Source organism: Arachis duranensis, chromosome 9 (genome assembly GCF_000817695.3).
Source record: "Arachis duranensis cultivar V14167 chromosome 9, aradu.V14167.gnm2.J7QH, whole genome shotgun sequence".
In the NCBI taxonomy this organism is placed as follows: Eukaryota; Viridiplantae; Streptophyta; class Magnoliopsida; order Fabales; family Fabaceae; genus Arachis; species Arachis duranensis.
In genome coordinates, this window is record NC_029780.3 from 111,393,926 (window position 1) to 111,406,835 (window position 12,910).

A 12,910-nucleotide genomic window follows, 5' to 3' on the forward strand; every position below is an offset into this window, starting at 1 on the left:
CTACATTGTTATATAAAGTTAAAAAGGGGAAAATATAAACACCTTGTTATTGCCTTAATTAGCATTAGCTGGTTCCCTTTTTCCAGTACAAAATATTTATTTCAGAAACCGTGACCAATTTAATGGAGTCTTCAAGGATTAGTTGCATAAGGTTTACTAGTCCAATCCCTTTCGTTAACCGATATTACATCAATCTTATTTTCTTGGAAATATTAATTATGTTAGTAGCTAGATTGGCATGTCGTACATTATTTGGTGGCCTGGTGGGGAAGAGATTTGGGAGGGAAAATAACTAAATCAAATTGAACACATATTTAGATGCTTAAATACATTAGTAGATATTTGTTATCTATTTCTTCATCTTACCAAATACAACATTAATGTAATAATGTTGTTCCCTTCAAGTCTTCAACTAAGCCATAGCAATGAATGATACCTTTCTAGAATTAAAAGTACATGAATGTAGGAAGGGAAAAAAAATTAGAAAGAAAGAAAAGAAAAGAAGCAAATTTTCATATATTTTTGTGTAAACACACAGCATCATTTCCAATTTTTAGTAGCTTGTTTCCATTAGTTTCCTTCTTGATTACCTTTAACTGTTCCATTACTTGAGGCAGGGGCATTGACTTTATACATAGCTTAATAAATAAAACTAGTACTAGTCTTGGTGGATATGCTCATGGAGTGAAAAACAAAAATTCCTTCTTTCCTAAGCATAAAAGAAATTATTTGCTAAATTTGAATAATCACGATATTTAACTCAAGTATATAATTTATATCCGATAATCAAAACGATATCTATACTATCTATTTTATCTAATGAAAAAAAAAGATTTAACTAAGTAAGTTTATTCGTATTATGTATGTAATAATCTATTGTTCTTTGAACAAAACTCAATTTCACAGCACATTAATTCTTGATTTACCGAATTAGAGACGCAGTGAAAAAATGTGTAATTTTTATTACATTTCAGCTATGAGGCTGTCTCTTTCATGTTGGTGTGAAATATTAATTTTGCCGTATAAGCAGCAGAGTGTTTGATTTTCATAAAACAATAATACAAGAAAGTGATGGGTCTTACTTTCACGTGTGTATATTGCATATGTATAAAATTAGTAATAGTAATTAATAATAAACAGAGAGATTTGTGAGAGAGATAGAGAAAGAGATGAATGAGCTAACCCCTTCATGAAAGGAGCTCTAAAGCAGATACAGTGGTTGATGCCATCAATGAATTTATTTTGGGCCATAAAGGCTTAGACATAATCAACCAAATAAAGGGCTAATAGTGATTTTTGCAAGCTAAGCTATAATCAATTTGATTATTATTAACCTGCAGATTAAGATGCCACATCTCTTTCTAGCTATATGTCCCTGTCCCTCTACACCCACTCATTGCACCCTTTGAACGCATCGATCTCATTTCTTCATATCAGCATCCTCCTGTGTTTCCAATGGAGACGGAGACTGAAAGACGGAGAGTGAGTTATACAGTCTAAGTATTATGTTTAATTTAAGATTAATATGAAGATTGAAAGATAGATTTGAAGTTTGAAAAGTTAAATGATGATAATTTTTAGAAGAAATGTTATTAAAATTTCAGTTTCCATCCATAAAAATTTCAGTCCTCTGCGTGATTGTGTCCTCACTTTCTAGAGGTACTAATTAAAGTAGCGTTTGTTTTGAAGTACTGAGAAACTGAGATTCAATATCATGTTTGTTGGTTGGTTCAGATACTGGTACTAAAATTTCTGTCTCTATTCCTAAAATTTCAGTATTTCAGTACCTTCAAAAAGTAGGGACACATGAGACTGAAATTTTTAGAGACGAAAACTGAAATTTTAATAACATTTTATACTTAAAATACCCTCATTTCAATTAATTAATTTCAATTTTACCCTTTGTGCAAATTAAATTAGAGTTTTATTCTTGTTTCAATTTCTATCTTCCACTTTGCACCAAATAAAATATTAAAATTTATTTCCATCTTTGTCTCTTAATCTCCATCTCTCAGTCTCAGTCTCTATCAAAATGCTACCTTATGAAATTTTGAATCCGAGACTAAAATTTTAGTTCCATCACTAAACATAATACTACGTATCAGTCTTCAATGTCACCAGTATCTGAAAACAAACGCCATTTACCTCTAGCTCTCTAGCCACTTCAATTTATATATGTATGATTCCTTAATATTCTGTTTCTGTTACTAACTTTCATCCAACAATGCTTGTGCTCAAATACAAAGAAAATAAATATACAATTAAACTTTGACAAAACACAACAATAATGTGTTACAGTTCAGTATTCTCAATTAGGCCTAAGACATCTTATCAATCTAAATGCACTTTCTGAGAAGCATAATTAAGTTACAAGATACTTGAATCAGATCATATCTCACCATAATTGGAGATATAATTCTGTATAATTATTTTAAATTTCCTGCTAGTTTCAAGGATAAATAATTGTATATCTTCACGAAGCACATGAAGCAAACATCAAATTGAATATTATTCAGAAATATACAAGTAATTTGACGTGGGATGACTTTATAAAGTAGTTGAAAACCAAAATGAGATACAGTTGAGCACCTTAGAGAAGCAATCAAAGAACTGTATTGAAAGCAAATTATGAAATGCCTTTCATTTTGTCTATGTCAAAAAATGTGCCATATAGGTTGTGATAATGTTATTAGAGTATGACAGCACATAATTACATCAGAAATTTTGTGAGGCCTAGCAACAACTCTGTCCAATTAGTCTTGATCTTACTGTCTGAAAGAACCTGAGAGAAATTTATGATTTTGGGTTCAATTAATTGAATTCTTTTTTTTTCCCCATAATTAGTTAATGCAAACATGATTATCCACTATAACTAGTTACTTCAGAAGGGAAGGAGAGTGATTACTGTTTAGCCAGTTGGTTATTAGCATAACCAGATTGCTGATTAGTGATTGCCAAATAATAATATATTAGCTTTAAAATCACGGATCCATAATTATAAATAGATAAAATCTATAATCTGTGTCCTGTGATGATAGCCCCACTTAATAATGGATCACTCATCCATGGCAAATATATAAAAAAAATGATGAGAAAGTGCATAATCTTTGAAGGCATGTGACTTAAGCCACACTCAATGGAATAATCGGTTAAAAAGTAAACACCCACTTAAAAGATATGGGGGTTTGATTAGTTTGCTTGGGAAGTGATTATAGACATAGACATATATATAATAACAGAAGATAGTATTGTATTATTAATTAAGAATAATATTTTGCTTCTGTCCCATAGCTTTCCAACGTTGCTTCACCTTTCCACCGCAACCCCACAAGCCCAGAAATGAAAACAATAAAGAAAGAGAAAAAAGTGTGTGATTATTAATTGTTTATTTATCAAGAGAAAAATGTGGAATATACAACAAGGTTGGTGACCGTATTATATATATTGGCGGCTAATGCTATTCTGCATGCTCCAAATTCCAAAATGAAGTTATTATAATATATTACTTTTGGGTTAATATTCCTTGAAGCCAAAGATTCAAGATCCTTGATTTTTCATTTGTTGAGCTAAAAAGCTTTTGAGTACTCAAAGAACACACAAAACATCATCATCTTCTTCTTCTTGCCTGGCTTACGTCACTTTGTACATGTTCTACACAAAATTAATATACCAAGAATATGATTAAATGAGAATATCACGTTATAAGCTCAATAAAAACTAACGAGTATGTCATTAAGATTCATGAAGTCATTAACTCACGAAACTGCCAAATCATCAAATCATCATATTAAAACCATACATTTAGGTTGCGTTTGTTTTTTAGAACAGGACAGGACAAGACACTGAGAACAGGACAAGCATTATTAGTGTCTCTGTGTTTAGTGTCTCTGGACACATTGTCTCTATCCATATCTTTTCTGCCAAATACGATTTTGTGTCTCTGTGTTTATATTCCAGTGTTCTGTTTTTGCAAACAAACGCAGCCTTAAAGATAGTAAATACAGTTATATGGAAAAGATATAATAGAGAGAAAAAGAAAATGTAAGACTTTGTTTACTATTATCACCCAAAAATCACTACGGACTTAGACATCGAAATTTCTTTATAGATTGTCCTCACAGGCTTGTGACCTCCACAAAAATTACGAAATTACATGTTTTGATATGTCATTCATTCATATACTCTAAATCATCGGTGCATGGACTTTAAGTACTCCGACGCTTAAGTCAATATATATGTTTTATTATTATATTCAGACTTAAAAACATTTGATTTTTCTTTCTTACTCTTTATAATAACCTTACTTCATTCTGTTCTGGATGGCTTAATTTTTGTTGCAATCAACGTAGTCGTTACTTCTCTGTTTAATTCCTGGAGTGTTTAGCCCGAGATATTTTGGATGGATAAAAATGGAAGTAAAATATTATGCATAGCTTACCACAAAATGAGGAAGCCATGGAAGGAGCCTTTATTTGTTCCTCTTCTATTCCTATCTTAAAGCCATAGTATCTTGTGCAGTAAATTCCTTGACCATTAAAATTAGCATCTCATCACAGCATAAACTTCAGTGAATAGATCAAAAATAGTTACAAGAAGGATTCTTGTAAAGAATAAAGGGATACCGAAAATGACAGCTTACTTGTGTAATGGATTATTCTCTTGTATCATTGCTTACAATTACACATTTACTTTTTCAATAATTTTCTTTTTCTCTGCATTTTCAAAGCTATAGCATTTCATGCAGTATATATAAACTTGTGTGGAAAGTTGAATAATTGTAGTGTATGATTCTTGTTTTCTTGTGAGAAAAAGATATCCCGAAAATGACAGCTTACTTGTGTAACGATATATTCTTAGTGAAAATTGATGCGTTGTGCTTATAATCTTAACAATAAGGTGACTTGAGCATAATTTGAATCCATATTTTCCAACATAAAAAACTTTTAAGAGTAATTTATTTATTTAATAATTTATTATTTATTAGAGTCCATTGTATGTTATTACCCTAAAAGAAACGTGAGGACGTTTGTAATGTCTAATTTAGTAATGGTAGGTAACAATACGAAGGACATGTTTGATTTGCTGAATACTTGTCTGGACGACACATGGATGGTGATAGGAAAAAGGTGGATAAGACAAGATATAAAAAAATGAAATGGAGAATGGCAGGTGAATGATTCATGCATGAGAATAATAATTGGAAGGAAAAGATGAAGTTGAAATAACTTGGAGAGGAAGGGAATAATTTAGAGAGGAGGAGCAAAGTGTTTGGTACAACATACTAATAAAGGGTAAAAGCAGGTAAACATGAGCAGTGTTTTTGTGCTTTCAGTTTGTTTTTCTTTTCAATGTGGGTCGCACGCAGCCACCACCTTCACTTGTTTTCAGTTGTTTTCAATGTTTGTGTCTAGTTTCATTCATATCCAACTTACAAATGTAAGTGCGTCAGTAAACATTGTATGGAGTTTAATGCTACTAATTAAATTTAAGATCAATTTACTTTTTTCACCCTATTAATTCACATTGTTCAAACATTGTTTAAAAATGTTATTGGTTACCTATACTTTTTCTCTCTCTCTCTCTCTCTCTCTCTCTATATATATATATAGGATCATGGCGCTCTATTTTAAAATTGGAAATTTTAAAATTTTAATATATATTTTATATATTAAAAGCGTTGACAATTGACCTGTTATTAGCATAATCTTTACGTTTGGTTTTAGAAACGGTTTTTTAATAAGGTAACAGACGTTTAAAAATGGTTTTTATAAAGACAATTTCATATGTAACTCATCGCTTACCATCTTTTATTTTTCATTGGAGCATAAGAAGCTCTTTTCTTTTCTTCAGTTTTTGACAACCTTAGTGAAAACTCCATTTAAATTAAAAAAAAAACATAGCTCCATCCTCACACTTCTAAAATAAACCCAACTAAGAAATGCACTATAGCCCAAACAAAGTGAATTCCTGAGGCTAGAATTTGAGAATACTCGAGTTGCTCAAATAATGTAGAATTCTAGCTTTTGCATTTATACAATTTAATTTTACTATTTTTATCTAAAGATTTATGTTTATCTAAATCTCAATCCCCAGCGCCCAGCATTCAATAAATGATAGTCAATTTACAAGACAATACCGTGGGAAATATCACATTTAATTCAAAGATGAAATTAGAAGACAAAGAAACAACTTATGCAACGAATAAAACTATAGCGTCCCAACTTTTTTCCCACCTGATATAATGCCTCCCCATTATCAGTTAAACTTGTTTTCAATCGTGTAAGAAATAACCATTAAGAATAGAATCCAATTCACATAGCACGAAGGAAGATTAATGCATCAAACAAAAGGTGGTGTATACCAGACAGTCAAAAACAATTGATATTAAAATAAAATATTCATAGTTCCACTGCTTCAGTTCTGATAATAAAACTAGTTTGCCATAAACAACTCCTTTAAGATTCTCACATCCCTAATGCAAAATTCTAAAATAGTATGGTGGGCATCTGACCAACCATGCAACCCTTCAGCGGTACTGCAACAACAAGAAAAAAGAATTGGAATGAGAATCAAGACATTACACATAACAAATCAAAGGCAAGCAACCAATTCAGCAAATTGGATTAGGGCAAAGGCAACAACTGAGAGCAGCAAGCTCAGTATACCTTGATGAATCCGATTTCCTTAGCGTTGCTGCGGAAGCACTGCCTGCAGCACATGAGCCCATACTTCCTGATCAATCCATGGGAGTTTCCACAAACACGGCTGACAAAAAAGTTAAAAAAAAAAAAAACTGTCAGCAAAGCTCTATCAACAAAATCAAACTGCATCAGGTAAGAGTTACACTAGAAAGTCAACTTTCCTTTCGGAGAGTATCAGTCAACGTTTCTGATCCTAAATTCTACATTCTTAATTTTAAACCCTAAACTCTCCAAAAACGGGTTAAAATAATTTTATAATTAAAAGAAGTTGATTAAAGTTGGCTAATTAACAAACTATACGTCTACACCACATATGCACCCAACAAATTTCTATTCAAGTATTCAACAGCACACAATTTCTTTTCGTATAAATCTCACAAGCTTACGCAGCAACAATACAAGCTAGAATTGTAGAAAGGGAGAAGGGACCCATTAGATCCTTAACGTAGGGTCAATGTCTTTATTCAATATGAAGAATCTATAACCTATAGTCATAAACCCTAAATCATACGCATCTAATTTGCAATCACTATCACATAATCCATACAAATAAGAGACATATAACAGAAAAACTCAGCAGAGACTGTGCCATAGAACATGATTATTGGCAGGATCCAAGATAAATAGACAAGGTTTAAAGCACAAAAGGAATATAACAAGGTTAGAACATTAGAGAGATTAGAAGTGAAGAGGATGAAGAAGAATACCAGGTGCGAGAACCAGGACCGTAGTTCTTGGGGTGAGAGTTCCAAACGTTGGAGTGACCCATGGCTATTGCTTCTTCTGCTTCTGCTACGGTGGTTCGCTGGATCCAAAGGTAAAATAGGTAGCTGCAGAATGAGAATGAAGAGGAAGCTGCTCATGCCACTTTATAGCTCTCAACCTAAAATTAGGGTTTCCGTTTTTTTTTTCACTTGATGGGTCGCCAGTGACGAAGAAAAAAAGCCCTGAAACTTGTAACTAAAGCCCACCATTAAAATAGGCCCATGCTAGAGTTTCCTTGAAACTGACCAGAAAAAAGTGTCGTTTTATTATTTTAAAAAAATAATAAATAAACCAAGTTGGGTTGGTCTAGTGGTTAGCTCATTAGTCCGCTTAAACAAGTGTCGGGAGTTCGAATCCCGCCATGCAGCAACCCATTGGCCAACGGCAAGCCCTTAAATGGAGCTCAGTACCGCGGCGGATTAGTCCTTGACCTGTGTATAAGTCTTTCTAGCGATGGTTTGGATTTTAAACAATTTTCATGTCTCTTATCTATAAAAGATCAAAAATTTATTTGTAATTAAATTTAATGAGAGATTTATTTATTTTTAGAATTAAAAATCAAAACTATTTCTACTATTTTCTTTCTTACTAAATTCAACAATTCAAAAGCTAAAAAATACACATACATCCAAAACAAATTATGTTAGAAATGGTTTGGAGAATTAAGTTTCATTTTGGTCTTTGGTCTTTAAAATTTGTGAGTTATATTTATTTAATTCTTAAAATTTTAATTACTCTAATTTAATCTTCTAAATTTAAAAAAATGCATCACGTTAGTCCTATGACTATTTTTCATCACTAAAACAATAATATCGAGAGTGACGCGACTTACCCCTTACTAATGGCTAATGTAATTACACCAATTCAATATTTTTTTCCATTTATATCCTAATAATAATAATCTACCATATAAACATTTTTTGGATAAAACATTGAACACATATTGGGTGTAGTTTAAATTAAATACATTTTGGGTTGTTGCTAACACAAATGAATTGAAACTAGGGCAACTATTAGAACAAAAGCAGATTAGTCATAGAAGGCTAAGGGTGGTAATATTACTATTGTTCTAACGAATATTGGACAGATACCTAATGCAAAAATTTTTTAATATCCACTTCTAGATCCTACTTTGGATTGTCTTCATGTATGTGTATCTGTTTTTGATGTTGTTAATTATACAACCATTCAATTTAGTTCAACACTTGTCAATCCTCAAAAGAAAATATTTAAATTGAAAATGGAAGAAAATACAAACCTCAGGAGATTAGGCCTATCGACGGCAAAGGCGAAGCAAGTGATAGCCTCAGCAATGAATTAGAGCGACAACTCAGGGAACAAGCGTGAAGTTTTCAAGTTTAGGGTGCAAGCAATGGAGGTACCTAGCATAAGTGAGGTGGGAGAGAAAACGGGACCACCCAAAACGTGTGGGAGTTGAGAAAAATAAGGTGACGGAAGAAGAAGGAGAAAAAGCTAATACAATTTGAAAGCATAATTGCTATTAGTATTATTGGTGTGGTTATGGATGGTGAGGGATAGAGATAGAGTAATTCTTAGGAGGGGGCTAATATAAAATTATAATTTTAGAAGAAGAAAAAATTAAAAATAAAGGGGATTAATATAAAAATTACATGACTGTTATACATTCAAATTTTTAAATTTGGGGGGTGTAACACCCTACCATACTGAGCTTTACGCTTAAGTCGTAAAGTAGAGGTGGTGTGGTATTACGACCTCTAAAATAAAATATGTACATATGATAGCAGAAGAATTATAATATGCTAGGAGCTTTGAAGAATAGAGGAAATAAAAATCGCAAAATAAAAGCACAACACTCAAGGAACGAGTTAACTTGCATGCTAAGAAAACTATAACTATTAAGCATAAGATAATAAAAGTAGGAATAGAATGACAAAGATACAAAATAACAAGATCCTAACTCAGCCCGCGAAGTCAAAACTGGCCGGAGAATATTTACACATATATACATATATGTCCAAAACCCAAATGTACATAAACACAATCCTGCCTCTTTATAAACTTCTAAGAGGATAAAAAAGAATAAGTTATGCGAAGAGAAAGCCAAGTACATATATATACATCATAGCACAACAAAATAACTTTGTAACCACTTCGCCTCAAGTATCCAAACGCCTAGTGAGATGCCTCTCGACCTGCATCTGAAAAACAACAACATAGTATGGAATGAGAACCGAGGGTTCTCAGTATGGTAAAGGTGCCACACACATAAGATATAAGATCCTGGGAATGCCAGAGGCAATCCTAGAATGCCGACACTCAGATTATAGAGCTTAAAGTATTAAACAGAAGTCATAAAAGGTGGTTTTCTAAGAGTACCTAAACCTAACTTAACTTAATCTTAAATCTAAGTCCCATACTGTCATTCCTCCATACCTCCAACTCCATCATGTATTTCACAGACAAATAAACAGATAAAGGCAAGCACAAGAATGTTACAAATACTGCAGGTAACAAATATACATTTAACATGGCAAGTACATTTGGGCACACCCAATTAAAGCACAAGCAAGTAATTCAAATAATATGCATATGATGCATGCCTGTCCTATGGCTGATGAGGCTCGTCTGTTGGTTATCCAGCCAACCCGACAAGTCGGAAAACCTTAGACTATCTCTCGACGTGCATCCCCAAGAGTCTATGCATAGATTTTTCTCAAAAAATCAATATTGCTCAATGGGTTACATTCCCGGGAATTTATAGTGCCCTGTCACCTTTACGTTATAGGGTCAACAAGGTATCGAGTTTTCAACCTGGTACACGTGGTGGCAAGCCACAACACTTTATCCATGGAATCTCGTGTCTTAGATCATTAAATCATTCAAGCCAAATTTCATACATAATCTTTCATTCGAATATCCAGACAAGTATCATATATGGCTTATCCGTAACATCTCATAATTAATTCACTTTTCAATTTTACTTCACCTTCAAGTTATCCTTATTTCCTAACTTCATATGTTTATCATGTTTAACACTATTATTTATGACCAATAGAATGAAAATAGAGGTTTAGTAGTTTGAAATATGTTTTAAAAACCTTAAAAATCATGTTTGCTGGAACAGGTACCATGCGTACGCGTGGCTCATGCGTATGTGTGGGATCGTAAAAATGTAGCTCGCGCGTGCGTCCCTCGTCATGCGTACGCGTAGGTGAAATCTTCATGTCACACGTGTGCGTGGGTCACGCGTACGCGTGGACATGCTTGTTTACCCCTTACGCGCACGCATGGACTCGTCGAGTACGCATCACCAAAAATTCACTCCACGCGTACGCGTGGGTGTACGTTCTTTAAAAAAAATAAAGCAGATGCAGTAGCAAAGCTACAGTAGTAGAATTGAAAAAAAAAAAAGCAAAGCTATAGAATTGGTTATAAACACAGTTTATTAATTCAATCTTCCAATGGACATAACTCAATCATTTAAATCATTTTTCTTCCGTTCTTCGAACGGCATAAACTTTCACCAATCCAATTTTTATTTAAAACAAGTTGAAATCAATTTGGGGTTCCGGAAGCCAAATTATAGCCCACCGATGTTCAACCCAAAACCAAAATTTTTGAACTCTTTAAACTTCATTCTCATCCACAATTTTCATTCCATTCACTTTCAACATATCAATTCCAACACAATCCCCAGCAACAACGCTCAACCATGATTCTTTCCAAATTAACATAATAACAATCACCATCCATAATCAATCACTAACTATCCAACAAACACCAACAAAATATATTCATCAACAACAATGTTCAACACATTCAACCATGTTTCTTTCCAAATCAACATAACAACCACCATCCATAACCAATTACTAATTATCCACAAACACCAACCAAGTATATTCCACAATAAATTACTAAACATTAAACATAGACATGCATTCCAACTTATCCTATGATCATCCAGCCTAAGTTTTCACAGAACATTATATATTAAATGCAAGAAACCTAAACCATATCTTAGTCGATTCTCACGTAACGATCAAGGCACTTTAATTAAAATAAACACAGCCCTTTCAAAATAAAAACAACCCTTCCAGAATTCAATAAACACTAGGCTCAGCTTCCTCCAAGTTCCAATATTCACAATTTCAAACTCCAATTATTTATTTTCAACCTAATACACATTCATAACACATATATATCCAATTTAATACTCAAAGCTCAAATTCAATGAAATTAAAATAGAATTATCGTATCCTCACCTTACCCAAGCTTCACATAAGCAAGAGTGAACGTTTTTCTCAAGCAAATTGGATCCTAAAACATCAGAAATCAAAGAAATTAAACATTCCTATTCAAAATTCGAAAATTGGGAGAAGAGGAGGTTGAGAGTGATTAAACAAATTACCAGTAAAATTGTTCTGATAAAAATGTAGAGCTCGACGCGCTAAACGCGTGGCCGCAAACAGTGCGGTGATCGGAGCTCGGACGGAGAAGTTACGGGGGATTGGAGTTCACTATAAGGGTTCGGTGTTTTCTCTCTTCCCTGGATGCATTTCACGTTGCTCCAACTGAATGAGGAAGAGAAAGGAGCTTGGCTTCATTTAATAGGTTGGTCCGGTTGGACCGACGGCCCGATTTGGGTCTAGTTCAATCGGTTCGGCCCGTTTGGTCCAATCTTGGACCGTTTTCTTTGAAATTTGTGTCAAAATTCTTGTTTCGATGAGCTCTATCCTAATTTGATATAATATTCGCATTCCTAATCTTCCTTATTAAAAACTAATTTATTGACTAATTATCTACTAATTTCTCAAGGTTTACATCCTACCCACCTAACAAAAAATTTTGCCCTCAAAATTCGAATTTAGTTACCTGAAAAGAGATGTGGGTAGTCTTTTCGCATATCTGATTCGAGTTTCCACATGTGTTCCTCAATATCAGCTTGACTCCAAGCTACCTTTATTAATGATACTTCCTTACCGCTTAATTGTTTAATACTGGTGTCATCAATTCTCACCGGAATTACTGGAAGCGTTAGATCTTCTCTTACTTGAATCGGTTCTGGTTCTAGAACATGACTTGCATCAGGAGTATACTTCCGAAGTTGTGATACATAGAACACATCCTGCAAATTCAAAAGATATGGTGGTAAGGCGATTCTATAAGCCACTGGCCCAATTCTCTTCAGGATTTCAAACGACCCAATATAACGGGGATTCAGTTTCTTAGTCTTAAAAGCTCTTCCTATTCCAGTGGTTGGTGTAACTTTCAGAAATACATGCTCCCATTCTTCAAATTCTAAAGGCTTTCGCCTTTGATCAGCTTAACTCTTCTGACAGATCTGGGCTATAAGCATTCGGCTACGAATCTTCTTTATCTGCTCAGTAGTTTTAGCTATCATCTCAGGCCCTAATAAACTTCTTTCTCCATTTTCATACCAACATAGCAGAGATTGACAT

The 12,910-nt window shown here is 33.4% G+C and overlaps 1 protein-coding gene across 1 annotated transcript; it reads right to left on the minus strand.

Annotated features, from left to right (window-relative positions):
• Positions 1-6,356: 6,356 nt before the first annotated feature.
• On the minus strand, positions 6,357-7,576 carry LOC107467528 (40S ribosomal protein S29). Its single transcript, XM_016086650.3, has 3 exons — positions 7,409-7,576; positions 6,666-6,765; positions 6,357-6,535 (listed from the first exon to the last, which is right to left on the minus strand). Exons 1-3 carry the CDS (start codon positions 7,468-7,470, stop codon positions 6,527-6,529), a joined length of 171 nt encoding a protein of 56 aa, XP_015942136.1. The 5' UTR covers positions 7,471-7,576; the 3' UTR covers positions 6,357-6,526.
• Positions 7,577-12,910: the final 5,334 nt, after the last annotated feature.